Source organism: Rousettus aegyptiacus, unplaced genomic scaffold (assembly GCF_014176215.1).
Source record: "Rousettus aegyptiacus isolate mRouAeg1 unplaced genomic scaffold, mRouAeg1.p scaffold_m13_p_1, whole genome shotgun sequence".
NCBI lineage: Eukaryota > Metazoa > Chordata > Mammalia > Chiroptera > Pteropodidae > Rousettus > Rousettus aegyptiacus.
In genome coordinates, this window is record NW_023416284.1 from 176,729,936 (window position 1) to 176,752,506 (window position 22,571).

At 37.7% G+C, this 22,571-nt stretch overlaps 1 protein-coding gene across 11 annotated transcripts in view; it reads right to left on the reverse strand.

Moving 5' to 3' along the window:
• The window catches only part of IPCEF1 (interaction protein for cytohesin exchange factors 1), a 140,649-nt gene that overhangs the window by 11,366 nt on the left and 106,712 nt on the right, over nt 1–22,571 (reverse strand). For all 11 annotated transcript variants that reach the window (XM_016156326.2, XM_016156322.2, XM_016156328.2 and 8 more), the window contains 2 exons: nt 15,188–15,554; nt 1,404–1,597 (listed from right to left, as the gene is read on the reverse strand). In XM_016156326.2, the coding sequence (XP_016011812.2) occupies nt 1,404–1,597; nt 15,188–15,554 (561 nt within the window). The remainder of the gene's footprint in view (nt 1–1,403; nt 1,598–15,187; nt 15,555–22,571) is intronic.

Here is a 22,571-nt window from a genome sequence, read left to right on the forward strand (position 1 = left end):
ACAGTAAGATTCAGGAAATATTTGTTCAATGAAAAATATACTCACTTATATCAGTCATCATGAATAAGAGTAACATCCCAAAATACTGTGGCATATTTCATTGAAAGACCGAATAAAGGTAAAGAGGGTCAAATATTTGGTGATGGAAGGAAATTTTAATGTTAGGTGGTGAACACACAATGCGACATGACGTATTATTAAATTGTACACTTGCAACTTATTTGATTTTATTAACTAATGTCACCCCGATAAAGTTAATAAAATAAGTAAACATAAAAAGGAAAGACCAGAAATATTTACGAACTCTGTACATGCTGTGAAATATAGCATGTTTGCCTTTGAAATGAGTGCTAGTGCTGTTTTCCATCATTAAATGTGAGGAAATTTCTCTGCATTTGGATTTTCTTTGTATAATTAAAAAACTCCTTTGCCTTTCATTTTCGGCCTGATTTTTGCAGCCTTGTAGGGTGCTTAGGTTTTCCATTGACTAACCGGGACATCTAAGAGTCATTTACTCATGGCTTTGCAACCTTGTCCTTTTTGATTGCTGATATTTATTCCTGGAAAGAGATTAAAATTCTCGATGCAAAAGGACAATGTACAAACCTGAATTAAATCACAGGATCTATCAAAGCTTTTCAGAATCTATAAACCTTCTGCTAATTCAGGACTATTTTGCAAAGTATCTGACCTCCTCCTGTTCACGCTACAATCAATGTGAAAGCAGGATGCTTTGTTACAAAGAAACATTTTAGTTAGAGGAGGTCCCGAAAGTAGCTTCAGTACATCCTGTCCACTGTGGCTCATTCCTATTGTGAAAATATCTGCTGGTCTATTACCACAAAGTGTGTATTTTCCACTGCCTGGCTCTCAGGGTGCATCTTGGCCACAGGGCCTACAGCTGGGCGTCACTGAGGTTTTGCTATATTTGAAATCTAAAAAATTTCTTTTGAATGTAGTACAGAACACCACCACCCTCTGATAAATCAGGTGAAATCCCAAGATTTTATTAATATTACTGTTCATTCTCATGAGGTGGCTCTCCTAAGCTCTCACCAACATCGACCGTATCAGGTAAAAGTGTACAAAACACAAAAATTATAGATGAGTCTTCCCTTCTCAGAGGCTAACATTTGAAACTTGACACCAGAGCAAGGCCTATTGCAGACAAGTGCACTGGTGTTACTGTGTGAATGTTCTAGGGCTTTAAGAACATCAAGGTTCATTTCACCTCCGTGGAGACTGGATTTGCTTTTACTGCTCCTCCCACCCCCCAACCTCCATGAATTCGCGCTCGGCACGAATCTCTCTGCAGAACTCGCTACTCCTTGCCCCACATCCACAGAGTTTATCTACGGAATTTTTTTTTTTTTTTTTTTTTTTTTTTTTTTTTTTTTTTTTACCTTTAATGTGCTATTCAATGTTCGGATTTTGTGGAGTTTCTCATTTATGGACGGATTTTTGCACCGTTTCACGAAGGACTTTCTCAGCTCCTTCTTGGTTGAAGGTCGTCGGTCCCCAAGAGGAGATAGACTAGCTTGCTCTAATGATTTGTAGAGCTTCTCCATTTCATCATCTTCAGGCGCTTTTGTTTCTTCTATTAAAAAAAAAAAAAAAAGCAATAACAATAAACCCAGTTAAAGTCCAGGTGAGAGCATTAGACACTGTGGTCCAAAAACAAGGCCCTGCTGACACTTTGATCTCAGATTTCTGGAACTGTGAGACAGTGAATTTTTTTGTTGTCTAAGCCACTCAATGTCTGGCACTTTGTTACAACAGAGCCATGTTCCTTTTGAAAGCACTAAAAACACGTGTGTTCCAGGCCTCTCTCTTAGCTTCTGTTAGCTCCTTGGCTTGTGGCAGCGTAATTCCAATCATCAGATGTTTTTCCAAATATCCCCCTTTTATAAAAGAATACCAGTCATACTGGTTTAGGGCTCGCTCTACTGACCTCATCTTAACTCATTATACCCACAACTACTCAGTTTCTAATAAAGTCACATTCTGAGGTATTGGGAGTTAGGACTTCAGCATAGGAATTTTCGACAAACGCAACTGAACCACAATAGTCCACCATCCAGCCTGCCAAAATTCATGTCTTTCTCACATGCAAAATTCATTCACACCATCCCAACATGTCCAAAAGTCTTAACCCATTCCAACGTCAGCTCTAAGTCCAAAATCTAATCCAAATATCATCTAAATCTGGCATTGGTGAGACTCAAGGAATGATTCACCTTATGGCGAAATTTTTCTCCATCTGTAAATCTGTGAAGCCAAATAAGTTATGTGCTTCTAAAATACAATGATGGACAGGCAAACCCAAACAAACTAATACACACCCTCAAGCTTGGGAACCACTGCTCCTGACTTTCTAATGTCCTTCATAGAACTGTTCTTTGGGAGATGAAACCGTCTGTGGTCTGTGGCTTGGAGCAGATAATGATCATTCTTCACACTACTTTTACTTCTCTTTCTGACCGTGCCTCACCAGCCTCATCAGCCCAAGCACTTTTACTGAAGCAACTCTACCCAAGATCCAGGGGACCGCATGTGCTAGGCTAATCCAATAGCAGCAGTTTCATCATGCAGGCCACAGTTACTTATTTAGGAATGAGCATGGGTTTCAGATCAGGCTAATTTGGGCCAAGGACTTCAGTTCCAAGACTTGAGGATATCAGAGAATCAATCTCTCTTCTTTCCTAAACTGGCTGGTATCATGATGTGAGCTGGAAGATGCCAGGTATCATTCCAAGAAAAGTGAGAATGGAGCCAATCCATAGGACAGAGCTGAGACAAGCATCTCGCTGATAGCACTGGAGTTCTCTCAGCTTAAGGGATCCAATCCATCGCCTTTGGTAAAATGCTCTGGGGTGGTTTAAGTCGCATGCAACTGGAAGGGCCTCAGATGATGCAGAAGGTTACCCAAAGGAAATCTCCATCTCTTGATGTTCCTTTAGTTTCTCACTAAGAACTGTAGCCCTTTATTCCTTCATTCCCTTAAGATAATCTTGGAAAAGATATATAGTGAGATTTCTTTTTCCACCACATACTCCTTAGTGTCTGTGCATTTCACTTTCTGTCCTAAAAATAAGCTTGATAGATAACCATATAAAAACATGGCGTTAGGAAGGACTAAAAATGGCCTCTTCAAACAGTAGAGAAAAGCATGCATTAGTAGGCTAGGAGCACCAAAGTCAAGTAAATTTCACTTACTTTACAGTTTACTTTTGTAAGATTAGAAATCTTTAAGCAACGATTAGTTTTCCTTCACTTACTGCCAAGAAGTCACAACAGGTATTCCTAATACTCTTTCATTAAATGGAAAGCAAAGATATTGGACAACTTTGCAACTGACTTGAAGTATTGGTCAGTAAATGTCTTTGCTCTCTATCAAAAATCTCAAAAAAAAGAGTGAAAATATTCCAAACTACATTTGAAGAACAATTAGACTTTTTCACTCAGGCTGTGTGCAGATATCAATGGTGGGTTTTTGTCAATAAGCACATTAAAAAATATTCAACATCACTAGTCATCAGAGAAATACAAGCCAAAACCACAATGAGATACTGCTTCACACCTATCAAGATAGCTAAAATCAAAAAAACAGAAAATAATAAGTGTGGATGAGGACGTCAAGAAACTGGAACCTTTACACATTGTTGGTGGCAATGTAAAATGGAGCCTCCACTTTAGAATAGAGTTTGGCAGTTCCTCAAAATGCTAAACATAAAGCTGTTTTACCACCCAGCAATCCCACTCCTTGCTATATACTGAAGAGAATTAAAAACTTGTACGCGAATGTTCATAGCAGCATTATTCACATAGACAAAAGGCTGGAGCAGTCTAAATGTTCATCAACTGAAGAATTGAAAAAGAAGATGTAGCAGAAGCACGCAATGAAATGTTATTCAGTAATTTAAAGAAATCAAGTACTGAACATACTACGACATACATTCATCTTGAAAACATTGTGCTAAGTAAAAGAAGCCAATCACAGAAGACCACGTATATGAGCCCATTTATAGGAAATGTCCAGAACAGGCAAATCTATAGGGACAAAAAAGTAGATTAGATTACTGGTTGCCTTAGGAAAAGAATGGGGAATGACAGCTAAAGCGTATGAATTTTGTTGTGTGTGTGTGTGTGTGTGTGTGTGTGGTGCTTAAAATATTCTCAAATTAGATTGTGGCGATAGCTACACAACTCCGTGAAGATACTGAGACCACCGAACTGTACATTTTTATATGTGAGTTTTATGGTATATGAATTACATCTCAAGCTATAAAACAAACAAACAAACAAACAAAAACAGGTTTTTAAGAGATTATCATGATACCTGATTATCATACACAGCAGAAATATTAAGCATAGTAACAGTCCTGGAGTTAAGCTGGAGACATCAGAATGTCTTATGAAAATACATCTGAGTCTTAGAGGGAATGTTATGATTAAGGATCTTGAAAGTTTTCAGACACACAAGGATTCAGTAATTTTGGTCCTCTTTTAATAGCTAAGCAGGTGGAGCTCTACTTCGAATAAAGCCTAACTACATAGCTTTCAACACCACAGTTTTTTTTTTTTTTGAGATTTTCCAATACTACAGCATTTTTAAAGTTAAGTAATACATATTTAACAGATTTCAAGATGCAAATCGAACAAATATATAACAAAGGTAAACAGACAGATTTTTAAAATTTCTCTGTGCTTAATTGTGCTACTAAAGATTGTGATCAAAAATAAAATTACTTTTGACTAATAAATTAGTTTGTAATTATGTCAGAGTAAAATGATTATACTAAGAATGTGTTCTTAAGTCAACAGATGTTAAATTGGTAAAGGTGAAAAAAACTTTAGAATCTTGAAATAATGTGCCTTAAAGTACATTCCTTAAATAAAAATAAATGGGACTGCTTTTTAGGATAATTTCATAATTGTTTAATATATTTATATAGCTATATATTAATTTTTGTTAAAAATATCAGAAGTTATCTCCCTTCCCCACACACATTCCTTTCCCTGACTTAAACTTTGGGATATTAACAATGAGAATATAGTTGTGTGTGTGTGTGTGTGTGTGTGTGTGTGTGTATGTGTGTGTGTGCGCGTGCGCACGCACGCATGTGTGCAGATGTGTAACTTTAAAACTGACACTAAGTAAAGCGGACCTATTAAGATTACTGAAAGTTAATACAGAATTCACCTAAAATAGGACCAAATAATGTTCAAATATCAAACACTCTCTATTTGGATTCATTTAGAATGTGGAGATAATAGTGAGTATGTTCAGTTAAAGTTAAAGCTGTTGGAAATAGGGGGGAAATGAAAGGCAAGTCACCACTATGTCCTTGCCTCTCCATCATCATTTCTGCTTAGGGGAAACAGGAAACTGAAAGCCTCTATGCCTGACCTCTAAGAATCTGATTCCAGAATCACCCACAAACATAAGGACAATAAAATAATAATGTGAGGAGTCAAGAAAAATACCCTTATTGGCTCTTTTGTTTCATTATCTATTGCTAGATACTCAGGGGACATACTTGTGATCCAACCATGTCCACGCTTAGCCAAGGGTTTTGTATTGTTTTTACTGCTGCTAAATGGCTGGTGCTTAGGTCTTCACAGGGCCATAAAATGAGCATCTAATAATAATGGAAGTAGATGACAAATAGGATCACAGGGGGAAAAGACCCGAAGGATATAAGCACACAAGAAACAAGGCTTGAACCTGAGCCCAAGGCAAAAAGAGAGAGTCCCTCCAGATAGCTGCACAGAGACTGATGCTGGCTTGTCAACCCTACAGGGCTATCTCTGTACCTTTAAGGAGCTTCTCCATAAATATTATAAAAATCTCTTTCATATTTTTATGTAAATATTTGTCTAAATTATAATTTCATATTAGAAAACACAAGATTATTTCTCTTACCAGATTGTCAAAAGAGAAAAAAAAAACTGGTAGAAAAAAATTATTGGTTTCTCTCTCATTGGAAACAGAAGCCAAGTTAATTATTTCCACCTCTTTTGTCTTCTGATACAAAATAAATGAATTTTGTCAGACAGTCAACTATTTCCAATGTAATTGTTATCCTTTCTCTCAAGAGTGTATTTTAGTCTTACATAAAATATCAAGACTCTAATTCCCTTCCCTACAGAAGGCACTTTAGAGACTATCTCATTGAGCCTAAGTGCTTTGTCGAAAAAGATGAAAACTGTTTTTATTTTATGGACGAGAAAAAAATAGAGATTCTTGGAAAACAGTTAAGTAATTTTTCCCAAATGTAAATCGATAATAGACTTAAGAATAAAAGTTTATTTCCACACTATGCTGTCCATGGGCTTCTAACCCAGTCTTCTCAAATTTTATTCTCATAGGTGAAAATCACCCACAGATCTTGTTAAAATGAAGATTCTGCCTCGGACAGTCTAGGACGGTGCTGAGATTCTAAATTTTTAATAAGCTGCTAGGTGATGCTAGAACTGCTGGTCCATGGACCATACTGTGAGTAGCAAGGCTAGACTGTTCGCCATCAGTTTGTCATGAAACACCAGCCTCAGCTCACTGGGGAGAAAAAGGGACAGGAGTTACAATAAAAAAGTTGGGACTTGTCCAAAAAGCAGCATCTATTTTCTCTGTGCCACATCTGATTTATATATATTTTTTAAATGTATTTATGGCTTTGCTCAAAGGAGTATTCCAGAATCCCTGCTCGATAGCATCGCTATCTCCTCTGTGGACTTGGCACGATTTTGAAGTAAATGCTGGTGACCATTTACATCTGTTAGACTAGCTCAGGCCATCTTAAGGGGTGGGATTAGTAAACGTTCTCAAAACTCAGGTCAGCAACCTAACATTTCATACACAAGAAAGACACGGTATTTTTTTTTTTTTTTTTTTTTTTAGCAAGATCTTTTTTGGTGACATAAGCAAATGAGACAAAACGTTTTGAACTAATGGTTCCAGGTTCACTCCTTTCCAAGTTTATGCCAAATGGCTGTGCTGTTCCCTCTCCTCCTCCTACATATTCCAGCCTATTGTTTGCTTCTGACGGATCGGGCATGTTCCAGTAGGCCCAGAATTTGGCTGTCAAGAACATTGTATGCAGATTCTCTCTTCAAAGGCTGTATTTTTAACTTTGCCTCCCCCACTATCTTATTTTTGGTGTTTCCTTGTGCTTTCTAGAAAGCGGCTCTCATTTTCTCTTTAGAACATAAATGCTGGCTTCAGGAGACAAGAGGGGAATTCATACACCATATTTCATATTCAAATTTAAAAGTAAAATTTTTAGAGATTGGGAAAGTCTAAATGATGTTTGAAGGAAATGATGTTAGTTCCCAAACATGAAACACATGGAAAGGTTTAGGTAGAAACAGAATTCCCTGTTTTCTGTACAATGTTCTAAGTGCTTGAGAAAGGAAAGATCAGAGAAGGCGCTTGTTACAAAGAGAAGAAATAACTCCATAGTTATTTGAATGTTCAGTGCGGCCTTTCAGACTTGACGAATGTTATTTAATACAGCACCTGATGTCAACAGATCAAAAGCGTCATACAGGCTTTCTCTAAATAGTGACCCTGACAACTGTACAACTCAGCAAAAAAACTTTTATCATAATGACAGTAAATTTAACTGATACAACTAAGATAAATCTGGATAACTCATCTTAAGGGTAAAGATATAATCAACACAAGAACATTGGCACAGTATAATTTTGAGAGAGACTGCCTGTGTCTGCTGCCCTCGCTGCTGATGGAGATTATTGAGTTTTGACTATGTGACAGGCACCGTGTTAACTGCTGTACCAACCTTAGGTCATTATCTTCGTAACGAGCCTATGAGGAAAATGTTATTAACCTTGACGTGAAGGAAAGAATGTCAAGACATAGATTAAAAATGTCAACCAAAGTCACGAAGAGACAAACTAGGTTCTGACCAAAGCTCACTGCTTTAAACATTTTGAATAAAGTTTAATGAAAAAGGTTTCAAATCAGATGATCTATAGCCACTGAGATGGCAGCTGGTTGGACTGGCCAAGTCAAGGCTCAGATTCCTCTTGTCTTCCAAGAGAAAAAGCTCTACCCAGAGCATCTGCTTTGGAGGTGCCCATGTTTAAGATGTCAAACTCTGTTCTCACAAGACCACAGGGCGCCAGACTGTAGGACAGGAAACTCATGCAGTCTGGATGATCAGATTCTCTGCTTGGATGTTTGAACTGGGCACCTGAGGATAATAACCAGTTCAAATCGGGAGCAGAAGGTGAGAGTCAAGGCTGTGAGAGGCTGTGGCCCTCTATATAGCAAAGATATAAGTGCTTAAAAACAGAGAATGCAATGTTGGGAGAATGCTAGCTGGGAAAGAGGCGATTGAAAAATATACGGCAAGTAAAAAAATTCTGTAAGAGAAAATACAGATCGAAAGTCAGATAGAGCATCCAAGTATAAAGCTGGTATTTTTACCCACACTCTTGTAAGTCTGAGAAAACAGTAGTTACACTTTAATTTTCCTTATTTTTCCATAGCTGATTTACATTCTCTACTGAGTCATGTACCTATTTTCTCTTGGGTGTTTGATGTTTCTTTAAAGTAAGGCAACTCAATACTCTTCTACTATATTATTGCTTTTATTGATAACAAACCTACTCTATTCGATGATCTTTATTGTTGTTCTTTTATTTTATTATCATTGTTTCTGTGGCAGTCATTTTTTGAAATAATCTTAGGTTGAGTCCATTGCCCAAGCATCTGATACATAGCTTTACATTCTCAAAACAAATGTTCCATTTGTTTTTAAAATGTATTCTTCTAATCATATGAGCACCCAGGATTTGCTGAAATATATAATATAGATATAAAGTTTCTATATCTGCTGACATCCTAGGAAGACAAAAAGCATTGGCAATTATGCACACAGATACACACGCACACACACACACACACACACAAAAGCATGTGGTCAGGACAACATATAGAAATGAAGATTCATAAGAAAGGTGGGATAGGGAAGGGGGAAACTACAGGACAAGAGCAGTCAGGCGAGAGGAAGAAAGAAGTGACCCTGTCTCGGTTTCACTAAGGGGAAAATGAAGGTTTGGAACAGATTAACGCCCTTGCCTTTTTAAGATGGAGCTCTCTTTTCCTTGTTTCTATTATAGTCTACTGTGATCTATAATCACTTGCATAGCATCGTTATTTTTGCCCTACAGAAAATCCTTAATGTACAGTAAGTCCTCACTCAACATTATTGATAGGTTCATGGAACTGCTAGTAAAAAACATATAATGAAACCAATTTTACCATAGGCTAATTGATATAAACAAGAATTAAGTTCCTATAGCATCTCATCAACATTTCAAAGAAATGACATTGAATAAAATGATATTATGCAAGGACCTGAGGTACATATTTACAGTTATGTATTTAAATATGGTCATTAAATCCCTACTAGGAAATCTTTTCCCAGGAAATGATAATAATCCCATAGAGTTGCAAGTATATTTAATGCTATAGAGGACTGAATGTGCTAAAAAAAATCTTTTGGTTTATCCTTGATTCCTCTCTTTCTTTCACATTTCATCCATCCATTTATTCAACTTATCCATCTAATATTCTTTGACCGTCCACTGTGTGTTAGGGCATTATATTTGAGAGCCTAGAAATAGACTAAAACAGACAAGAACATTCTTATATTTTATCCTTAACTGTATCCCAAATTTGTATATTTGCCCCGCACCCCCTCCCATCGCTACCAATTTAGTCTGGGCCATCACCATTTCACTGTTGGCTCATTTGACAGCTACATAACTGTTCTACTTCATCTTCCTAATATCTATTCTCCACATAGTGACGTAATCTTTTAGAAATGTAAAACATACCATAACACTCCTCGACTTCAATTTCTCTGAAAACGCCCCATTGCGCTTGGAACAAAATCCAAACCCCTTGCAGGACTCGCTAGTGGCCACATAAACCATCTGCTATTGAGTTCTCCAATCAGTTCTTCTTATGCATCTCATGCCCACTCTGCTCCCCATGAAACAAAAAATATGCTGAAGTATATAAATATGAAAAGAGTCACAAGAAAACTAGAAAGCCAAGCATTGAATCAAAGGCAAGAAGTTATAAAATTGAAGACCATTTGGTAACATTTAAAACCATCCATGTCCACTTGGCCACATATACACAGTAAGAACTTCTGCATCACTGCCAGACCAACGAGGGGATAAACCTGTGGCCCCTCACTTGGGCTCAGGTTCCACTGATTTAGAAATGGCTTTACTATCAAATATGAAAATAAACTTTATTTTGTCTCCCAATGCTGTTTTCTATACTCTACATAAACAAAAAGAAATTGTTCAAAAATTTTGATAAAACACTGTTCTTGTAGCATAGCATTAAAAGGAATGTCGAATATGACTGAATTCAAAGCCTTGCTTTTGTCATGACAGTTGCAGGTTTGGTCTGGAATGAACTCAGTGTTCTGGCAGAACTCCTGTGCCCACGAGCAGAGGTGTACCTAGGTTATCTGACACCCAGAGCAGACCATTCTAAATACCCTTGCTCCCATTCTTCAGATTGTTAAACATCTAAGACATTCACCTATAACTTTACTTCTCTCTGAGTACAAGGATCCTCTTTTTCCTATTCTCTCTCTTCTGAAACTATGTATCTTTACTTGTGACCTCCAATTCCCTAAACCCCTTACATCTTCCAATCTGTTGATGTCCCTCTGAGATTACATACCTCCAAAATCTAGATTATACTTGTCATCATCTTCAAAACCCTTGCCTTAGTGACTTCTCACTATCTCCCATTTAACCCTTAGCCTCAGGAGAAGTAATATGAACTAAGGTGGAAAAAGATGAGATAAAGGTCTGACAACTAAAAATAAACTAATTATATTGGACACATTTACAGATAATCTAATCAGTATTATTTCATGCCATCCTCTAGGGATCTTTAGCCACCTGGCCTGGAGCAGAGGAAGTAGATGTTTGGGTCATCAGTGACTGAGATTATTAATTATAGATCCAAGATTTTCCCAGGAGTAAATATTCTCATTTTCAGATCACTTCTCAAATTATAGCTTAAACAAATAAATCAATAGGAAATCTTCTAGGGACTAAATTAAGTGATAGAGACACGAAGATCGAGATCAGTCTTCACCTTGATAAGCGTGCTGAAGAACTCTCCAAGTCTCTCCTTCACTTTCCATTTTCACTGACACCCCAGCTATTATAAAAGCATCCCGACTCTTCTGACGTCCATATTTTTAAGAGAATAAATCTCCTCTCATTCTTTTCTACTCTACATTTGAAAGTTAACAATTTTTCTGAAGTGTAGCTCATTTTATGATGACTCTGGTTGGAAGCGGCCATCCATCATCTATTGAAATAAGTTAATGACTAGCCCAGTTTTCCAACATCATCCGAACTTTTCTATCTTCCCCACGTCTCCTCTCTCTACACACAGAACCACCCACTTAGATCACTTTGCTGCGATTGTCCACATTTTGAGTCCCCGCACACTTTTAAATGCCTCCAGTATCTCCTGGTGGCATTTATTTTACTCTGCTTTCTTTGGTTAAGTGCATCTTATTCCTCCCACTCTCCCTATTAGATGTTAAAATGTTTTAGACTAGAAATTGTATCTTGCTCATCTCTGTATTCCTATTACCACAATGTACTTGAATAGATATCAGGTACTCAAAAATAAAAATAATGCTAAATTGAATGGAGTTCAGTATTCAACTTTTTCTTTTTATTATCTTCTTCCTAAAGAGACGTGCCACAATATTCCTATAGCAACCTCTGAAGTAGCTAGCTAAAATAATGCAGCATCCGTACTTTCTGCACTCAGATTGTATAAAAAATTTTTGTGATATTTGTTAAATCCCAAAATCTGGCTCATTTATGCCACTTCCTGAGATGTCATGCATGTTCTAGTGTGCTTGTCTCTTCACTAAAAATGCTTTTTATTCAACATGATTCCCAGATTAATTCTGGCTGTACTTGAATTCAAGTACCTGTACTTGAAAAATATGTTTGCATAAATTGGGTTTCATCTTATTTGTGGTCATTAGCTATTCACCATCCTGGGTATAGTCACTCCATTCATGGAGTAAGAATAGTGAAATTTTCTCCATGTTGTTATTATATTTAAGTAGAGACATATTACGTTAGTGATCATCACAATGGCATAAGTCATGGGCCAAATAACCTCTTTAAAAAAAAAAAGAGTATAGCATAGAGAAAAACTGAGATAAACATTTCATTAACCCCAATCACCTCTTTTCCCCGATGCCTTATAGAGAGACTGAAGAATCCAGGGAGCTCCGAGGCTCTGGAATCCTGAAACTACCAATGTGGAAAGGCAATTAACATTTCGAATTTTTTAATAGTTTACACAGCAGGGTAGAAATGCTAAAAGGATATTTAGATTCAGCATAGAATTCTAGCAACTACAATTTTAATTGCATACAAACTGCAAAATATGTCTCTCATTGTCAAAATAAAAAGCAGGCTATATTTCTTACTGTTTGCTTGTGTCAGGGCTCAGTTATTAATTTTTAAGAATATTTTCTGGAATAGTTTCTTTCTCCAGCAAACAAATTTTGAGCCTGGGGCTTAATTTAAAATCTTAACTCCTGTTTCGAGCCATATTGAAACTTCTATCAGTCCCTGTCATGAAAACATCCTGAATGATATTTCGGTCACAGGAAATTCAGGGCTTTTATTTCTTTTTTTAATTGGCAGAAAAAAGTAATTTTTAAAAGCCAGAAAAATAAAAAGCAACTTTCTTCTCCAACACATATAGGTTAAAAAAAAAAAAGGCAAAATACACAATCTGATTCTCTAAAGCTGGTCATCAGAAACACAAGCAAAGACTAGGTAGCTGTTTCCATAGCAATGACTTTATGTAGTTTTAACTCCTCTGGGAATTTAACCAAATCCTCAGCAGCAGAAGAAAATCACCAGCAAAAAATTTCGTATCATATGGTAACAGCCTATAAATCAGTGAGAGAAGAATGCTTTTATTTTCTCTTTATTTCTACTGAGAGAAATATCTTCGCATCAAGCTGTTTGAAGAAGCATACAGATTCTATTGGGCACTCTGCAGTTAACTCAAAATTTGAAAATACAAGGCATCTTCCTTCTTAGATTCAAAGCACTGCAAGTACCCAGCCAGGCTCTGCAATGCATGTATCCCAAGAGTGACATTTAGACATGGGCAAAAGCTGCACACAACTTCCTATGACTCTCAAATTAGTCATCCTAAACAAAACTTTCAATCTGCAGAGTTATCCCTTGGGAAAGAAATGCAAATGGAATCTTATTCTCTATTTTGCTTTCGAAGCCATTTTCATCCTCGTGTGCTGCGGGTGTGGGTTTCTTGTGGGTGTGTATATGAAGCTGTTCTACCTTATGGCCCAATGATCATGAGTTTTTAGCAGTGAAAGAAGAGATGTGGTACTTTCGATTACTTTCTCTAGTGTCACCAGTCGTGTATCTGGAATGATCTTCTAAGGATGGAGTTAGAGGCCATCAAGTTTGAGATATTTAAATTCTCTCTTCCGTGTGTCTTTGTGGGAACAAAGGTTATGATCAATATGCGATATCCAGTTAATAGCCAATGAAAATGATTGTCTCAGAGTGAGGTAACACCTCCAATGACAAGGAATGCATTCCTTCCCAAGGAGCACATTCCTTTTTGAATGTTTTCAATGTTAAAAGGAAGTTTTCTATGCTGAACCTAAAACTACCTTCTTTTTAGTTGTACCACTGGCCTCAATTTTGTACTTCTGAGCAGATGCAAATTAAGGCCATTCTGCTACATAACAGCACCTCACACACCAGAGGCCAGCATGCGTCTGCCATTTCCCGTTCCTCAGTCAAAACTTGACCCCTCCACATCTCTCAGTGGCATGACTTCCATTGCTCTCCATATTTCATCTCATTCACCAATAGAAGTAGATCATTTTGCCAATAGCTTCATTCACTCTACTTTTTTTAAAATGTACAGTATATTGTTGGCCTGAGTTAGGGGCGTCAAGTAAAAATGCCACCAGAAGGCAGGCAGATAACTCAACTGCATGAAACATCTTCAGGGAAGGCCACAGGGAGAGGCGACAACTGTGGTGACTTGGAGAATGAGCTCTCAGCCTCAGTATTTAGACTCTTTAGAATACTGCACACACATGCATACACATACACACATGCACACACACAACTGGGTTCACAGTTGTAATCCTTGGCCTAAATTACCCTGATATCAAGTACTAAATTAATAAGGTACATCTGAAGATTTGAGAACTTAAAAAAACTTTACCACTCTGACTAAATATCATGGGCATGTAGCTAGTTAGCTTTCTCTCGACAGCACCGTAAAAAGACACGAACCAAACTCATCATCTTCGCACTGCTCAATCTCATATCAGGTGAGCTTGTTCTACACTAGAATGAATAAGGCACAGACCATCAGAAAAGACCCATCATGACCGAAACTAATAATAAAAGAAAAGTTAGTCTGAATAAAAGACAAGGACCAACTATCATAGAGTACTAAGAAAGCGCACATTATTAATTAATTTCTAGACTCTATTAACTCTTTCCTTTGCTAAGACTTAAAATGTGTATGGGTTTTTTTTTTTTCATTTTTTTCCCCCCAAAAACATACACTGTGCTCTATTTTGTGTTTAAAAGCTCTGTGCTCTTCTCCAAAGTGTATGTCAATTGTCTGTCTTCTTGTTACCCTCACGGGCACCTTCAGGAACCCACTAGCTAGACCAACCAAACCTCATCCGTGGTCATGGCCCAGGAAAGGTGGTTGCTCTAAATTTGTTTGGAACCACAGAGGTTACGTCATAAATATCCCCACAAGCTCCAGAGCATAGCACATGGAGCCAAAAAGAGACAAGCCTTTCCTCAGATTGGTGAAAAAATATCAGTGTATGATCATTTCTCATAGTCATTTCTCATAGTGACGCTCGTAAGAGGTCATGATTAGCCTCAAAGCTGGCTTCCCAAATGCAAACATCTCTATGGAAGCAGCCCCTGGGCTTAGCTGCACCTGACCACCCAATTACTGATTCATCATTCATGACTTTTAACATTCTTTTCACAAGTTAACATTAGAGTTCCACAACCACACCAAATATTCATTCTCTAAAGAAGAGTAAAAGATTTCTTGGTTTACCTCTGTCCATCATCTTTGATCCAGTAGACTTGTCAGGGACACTAAGATGGTCTATCTTGCTACTCAGTGAGGAAGTGTCATCACTAGATAAAGAGTTCAAAAATCCACTTTCTGACATGGCGAAGTTGTTTTCCAGGGCCTTGCAACTGTTTGCCTCCGAGGGTGCAGGTGAGTGAAGCTGTACAGCGATTGCTATAGATTGTCCCACATCTTCCGCAGCGGAGGAACTGTTAACCATGTTGATCCAAGACTGTCTTTCTTTAGGTAAGGAGGTCAAACTGCTGGATGCCTTTATTGTACTTTCCAGGGAAGAGAAAGAACATGATGTTTCATTTGATTTCAGAGAAGATGAAGATGCCTGCTGTGCCTATTTTGCATAAATAAAATCAAAAAAGAATAAAATAAATCATGATTAAACCAGCATTCTCCACTTTTTGTATTCAATAAAGGTACCCCCGTGTTTCAAGAAGTGGCCAGTAATCAAAGAGTCAAAAGAAAAAACACCTTAGGTATCTGTATGACAGACATTATGATGATACCATTTTCTAAAAACCAATTCGTGTAACTGAATTCACTGTTCTAGGATCTGAAAAAGCTCCATAGCATGATTTACCCTATTCTTCAGTGCTCTCCAGAAACTTAAAAGGCCTCTTGGGAGAATTCTTTGGAAAACCGAAGGATTGTTAGAACAAAAAGGAGATTGCAGTCTATCACTGAATTCTCACTGATGAAGCAGAAACTCTTAAGAAAGGTGATTAAGAGAAAGAAAGCAAAAGCTAGAGCCAGATAGGAAGCAAAATCATACGAAGTGAGTGGAGATCAGCAATGCGGGGCAAAGCGCACCTATTTTAATCCTCAAATATCTTTCACGTATTTCTTCGTACATAACCAGTATGAGCTCATAACTACTTAGGTTAAATAATGTTGTCATTTCTCTTCAATATTTTAAAAACTTTAAGAAACTTTCACCAAAGAAGACAAAGATACATTCTCAGGCTCCTGATTAATTATTAGAGAGAAATCAAAAACTGCACCACAGACTATGAAAAGTGGGTTGATAGTGTATGAGCTTCCTAATAGTGTATGAGCTTCCTAAAGCAGATTGTAACATACGGTTTAAGGGTAAACGGTAATCCTCGGCAAAAGTTTCACCGATCTTGATGCTTTGATGGAGCAGACATCAATGCGGCACCACCAATAGTCCTCTCTTGGGAAAGACTTCATTTGTCTTGAAATCTCAGACTTCTGAGATTTCATCTTTGTTACATTTTGACGTGAAAATATCTTTGGAAAATGGTGATGGTAGATACTAGCTTTTGTCTCTTTGGAGTTATTTTGTTTTTAATATCCTATATAGCAAAATAATGACTTGGCAATAATATGTTGTCCTCCATTTTTCATTTTCTTGGTCAGTGAAATCCAAAAAAACTAGACACCTGTGTTCTCTGAGTTGCCCAATGTCTTCAAGCGCAAATAGGACAGAGAAGGCATTTTATGGTTTAGTTTCATTGTATCATCCTACGGAATACTCTTGTCACTTGCAAGCATCCAAAACTCCAAGGATGTGGGAGGGAGGGAACTCCCAGAGGGAAGAAGCCAAAGGGTAAATTAGGATTTTCTCCTGAGAAACCTCAAAATCATTGCAACTAACTCAGAATGGCTGACTTTGTTTCAAACCAATTATTCCCAAGAATGTTGTAAGTTCTAAGCTCTGAGGTCTGATGGAAAAAGCCAGTATGTAACCAATGCATGCCAAGTTGCTGCATACTAGACATGAATTGTTAAATAATAAATGAATCCACTTTTTAATAGCATGACATTGAAATTTCCAGTTAAAATACTAATTCGTCACACAGATCTTCTAAATAATAGTATATTTGCAAAGACATAAAAGCTTGGGAACCAGTTTCCTTAAAACACTCCAACCATTTAATAACTTAGAGATCAAAGAAAGACCTATAATTCACTAAATAAAACCCCAGTTATGTGGAGGAAAAAATGCACACCCCCTCCCCAGACTGTCCAAATAAATGCCAGGAACAGTTTACTCAACACAGAACCTACAAAAGAAATATTAACAAAAATGCCCATTCAGGCCCAGTCCTGACACGTTCTTCTATGGTGAGCTATTTTGGTAAATCGCTTGGCTTCCATATGATCAGTTAGCTTCCTTTTCTGAAAAGAGACCAAGCACGAGCATTTCCTGTTGCCCCTGCTGATACTCTCTAATTTGATTTCAGCAAATTAACAAATGGGCTGTTTGAGCAGAAAACTACACACAGTTGCTACAACACATTCCTTAAGCCTCTGAACCTGAAAACTCTGATTAAAGGCCTAAGGAAAGACAGGTTAAATGCACATCAGAGGTCTCTGTGAGTGGCAGTACTCAAAAACAGTGCAAATACTTTCAATCCAGTTTTTCCTAACACCATAGGATATGTATAAATTTGATTTTAAAGTGGAGAAAAGAAAATTGAGCCAGAAAGAAGGAGAAGAATAAGAAGGTGGAGGAGAAGGGGAAGGGGAAGGAAAAGGAAGAGGAGGAATGAGGAGAAAAACTGTAGAGAAGGAAAAAGGAAATGAGAAAAAGATTGTGTGTATCCGGTCAGAGAGAGTTTTCATTAGAAGAGAGATTGACAAAATACAACCTAAGTGGACCTGGGGCACCGTTACAGATTATTCGATATGGGAACGTGCTTGATGGGTAGTGTGGTGCCAAGTCAGGGTTCATTGTTACCATTCTGTAGCTATGAACAGCTATAAACAAAGAACTTTTAGCTCAGTGTCTTCTGTGAACCATCCATGTAAGATACTCATAAAACTCACCATTGCAAATCGAATGAAGGTAGAAAGGTGTGATAGTCTCACCCCTGTGTGGTCAACACAAGTCCATTCTTCCAGTGTCAGTTCAGGGGCCAGCACCTCCCAGAAGCCTTCTCTGGGGGCGTCAGGGTGAGGCAGGGACCTTTGACTGGTGCTCCTGAGTTTACTTCTAGCATACCAAGTGGACTATTATTTTAATCGTCAATTGATACTGTAATTGCTGATTGACTTATTTATTTTTGTCGGTGAGTTGAGAACAGGTTGTTTTTAATCATTTTTGCATTTCCGTTTGTTGTAACTGTGCCTGACACGTCACAAATTAAGGCCAAGAAAGAGCAAACTAGAAAGTCAGTGGTGTGAAGAAAAACAGCCCTGAGTAGTTCAACCCCTTATTGAAGAGCAGCCTGAAATTCCCTGTACGTTGCTATGGATGATTTATCCTAATCCTTGGATCTAAAAGTGGCTGGTACTGGCTGCAAAGATTCTCACAAACTGTTCTCGTGATCACAATCAAAATTATTATTCTGTTTATTAGAGGCTGATAATTGTAGATGGTTTCACTCATTTCAGAACATTTGGGATTTAAATACTTTATTTTTTAATGAGAAAATTAGAGGCATTTTAAAGATCTTAGTGTTAATGAAGAAACTATATATATGACTACATTAAAAATTCAATATTACTTTCTCCCATTTTCTGTATGAAACACTTTTATTCGTTGAAGAAGCATAGTTCAAATGCTAATTAACTACAAACCCTATTTCTTTATTGTTTTAAAAACAGAAGTTTGACATGGAGAAAAATAATTTTAAATGGCCACCGAAAGCCTGTAATTGGGAAGCAACGAGTCAGTATATAAATCTTAAGCTATATTAGTCAAAACATATAAAAATGGAAGATAAAAGAATAATTTAAGACCAAATATAACAAAACTAATTTAAAAAAAGGAACATGCACAGCTTTTCTTTCCTTTTATTGGTTATATTAATAAAAGCAAACCAGCCCATTGCTGTTAAGCCCTAGAAAGTATTGTTTGTATTTCTACCACATGCTAGTAGAAGAATTACCCTAAAAATTCAACGACCTTGTATAGTATACTCCCTACTCTGTGCCTGACCTTCAGCATGACCTTGGGCAATGAACTAGCAAAAGACTCACTCTTCACTCCAATCCTTAGTATCCATGACCTTGGAGAATCCACTTTACCTCCAAGTCTTATTCTACTGATTTCCCATCCTCCTCCCCACCCCAGTCCATTCTCCCCTCCAAACAACAGTTACAGTATTTCTAAAACATGAAACAGATGACAAAATTCCCTTGCTGAAAAGCCTCTAATAATTTCCCTTACACATATAAAAAAGAATAGCCATAGCCTTTAACAGCTGAGAAGGTCTACATAGACCCCTAGCTACCCCTCCAGAAACATCTCCTTCTGTCTACCCTCCCCTCTTTTTTCCCCCACCACATTGGTCTTCTTTCATTGAGCGAATCTCCCATTCCTTCTGCCCGAAAGGCTCTTTCTGTGGATTGTTTGTTGGCTGCCTCCTTCCCATCATTTTGATCTCAATTCAAATATCGCTTCCTCAGTAGGCTCTTTCCTGGCAGTGGTAGGCGAACCAATACCCTCCCATTCTCAACTCTGGCCTCTCCCTAACATTGATGCCCTATGTTTTCCTTTACACCACTTATCAGTACTAGAGATTATTTTCTTTGAAACACAAATGTATTGTGCCTCTTCCTCTCTTTAGAACTTAAGATGCTCACGGGAAGAGACATTGTCTATTTCAGTTCAACATCCCTTATCTGCAGCATTACCTGGTACGTGGTCCATACGCAAAAATACTCATTAGCTACCTGACTGACTGACTCAGATTTATTGAGAGGAGCAAATGAAATAACATAAAAGAATATCTTAGTAAAATGTAAGCTTAAGCTTGCAAATGATACTTAGGACAGTTAAATTTACTTCTCTAGAACCTGACTTCCTCGCTTGCAAAACTAAAATAGAATTTATGGGAGAGTCACATGGAACCATCCTTCTCATAGTGGCATGAAAGTCCCAGACGAATGTAAAGTAGTAACTTCCAATTCACCCAGGGAAAAACTGCAGAGCAACAAATCTGTGGAAGTTGGAGATAAAGTCACAATAACCACCCACTCGCCCATTTATCAGTCCATTATAAATATTTATTTTGTTCCAAATATGTGTTAGGCGCAGCCATAAATGTTATGGGTAAAGAAAAAGATACTAGACACTGCCTCTGACTTTCAGAATTTAATAATTAGAGAAATAAATCAGATAAACAAAATCTATAATACAAGGCAGACGACAACAATACGAAAAAGGTGTCAAAAAAACGACACACTATAAGAACACGAAGACGTCAGGAGAGGGCAGGACCTGCCTTACAGGCCTAGGGGAGCTTGAATGAAGAACGTAACATTTGAACCAGTCTTGAAAGATATTAAGAAGGAAGAATTGGGGGGAGGGGGGGAGGAGGGTGGCGAGTGGTTCTTACAAGTGGAAAAAAATAATTCTAGGTGCAAAAGAAGGAAAATCTGAAGAGCGTTGAGGAAATGACAGGCAGTTTGTCAGGCCGATGACAAAGGATGAATCAGCAACGCCTGTAATGGCAGTCTGAAGTGAGCCCAAGGGCCTTAAATATCACGTCGGTGAGTCCAGAATTAATTTGATAAACAAGGAGAGTTCACTGAAAGGTTTTGCTCAGGTGACCCAAAATGATCAGAACTATACTTTAGGAAGACTAATTTGGAAGTGGTTTTTAAGAGGAGAAAAGAGACACAGAATGAAAAAAGAAAAAGCCTGCTATTTCAATAACCCAGGCCAAAGCTACTGTGGGCACCAACTAGGACAGTGGCAGTGAAAATGAAAGGTTGTGGGACAGTCACCATATCTTGTGACCAACTGCTAGACGAGTAGGGTGAGGGGATGAACTGTTAAAGTAAGAGGGTAGAATGCAAAGGCTAATTTTAGCATAATCTTAAAATCAGTTCGGTGTTCAACCACAGAGGTGATGATACTTTTTTGCATCTTGAGGAGGGGGCATGAATTTTTCTCTCTACCTTTTCCTTAAATGGGTAGTCGCGGATCATTTCCAATACAACTATCTCACTTGCAAGCACTTCTATTATTTTACATAGTACATGCATCAAAAGATCAAGTGGCTTCGGTAAACAGCTATGCAAGATTCATCCTTACTAGGATTAAATTTTAATGTCTAAAATTGATTTTATCACTTCCTGTGTTTAAGAGACTTCCTCCCTTGCTTCTGGCCAACGGGCCACAGTTTTCAGGGTTGTTGTTTTTGGGTTTTTTTTCTTTTTATTTATCGCTTCTTTTGGTTTGCTTTAGCTGATATGTTTTTTTTTTTCATCATTTGGATATAAGGGAATTATAGTTCTGAAATGTATCGAAATTTGAGGACAGACATGTGAAAATGGTCTGCATGAGTTTCTTGAAGCTAGGATTACAAATATTTATCTTCTCAGCTTCTCTCATATCTGCTCCATCGATGGGCGCTCTATCTTCCAATTCTATTAAAAATATGATCATTCCATTTCTCAACTGTGGCCTGCCCTAAATCACCACCTTCTCTCACACTAGACCATTGCATACCCTCCCTTAGATTTCCTTGCTTCTATACCTAGCCCCACCTCCCAAGGTCTCCCCAACACAGTAGCTTGAATGGTCCTTTCAAAATGAAAATTGATCACGTCCCATCACTCCTGTCCTCAAACTTCCCCGAGGCACCCTCAACAACTCAAAACATCAAAGTTCTTACCTGGCTCACAGTATGGCATGAGCGCCACTACCTCGTAATTTCATTTCCTGCTACTCTCAGCTTTATTCATCCTGCTGCAGCCACGACGACTTCCTTGCATCATCCTCAATGCACCAAGGAGATCTTGACTCTACCTGTTTTCAGGTTTTCTCAGACCTCGGCTCTCCCTCCGGCCTGCCCTGCTTCCCTTACTTTTGGCTGCAGCATGACCTCCAGCACTCCCCACCCCCCTCACTCACTCTGACATATTCGACTTATTCTACTTACATAGCAGATATTTTACTTACGTTGTTTGTTCTTTATAAGTCTCTCTCGACTAGAAGTTTGGTTCTACAAAGAAATGAATCATTGTCTTTTTTGTTCACTGATGTATCCCGAATATTTACAGCAGTGGCTCTCAAAATTTTTCATTAAATAAATTAATAAGTATATAAGCATAAATCAAGTTTTCAGACAGTAATTTTTAAAAATTAAATTTAGAGAAAAAATATGTAGAACAGATTTTCAATGATCTTTATTGCTCTTAAATCACTTTGTAACTTATAATATCGGGTTTTAAATGTGAATGACATTGGTTCCTTTTTTGCTCTTTTGTGAGTTTTAAAGAATCATGGATAGTGACTTCTATAAATCATCTTCCAAAGTAAGACCTACAGACTCCTATTTTGAGTTCTTTTACTAAGTCTGTCAAAAATCTCCCATTTCTAATGTACCTGTGAATAAAATGGATGTCCTGTCCACTATCAATCCTGCAAAGC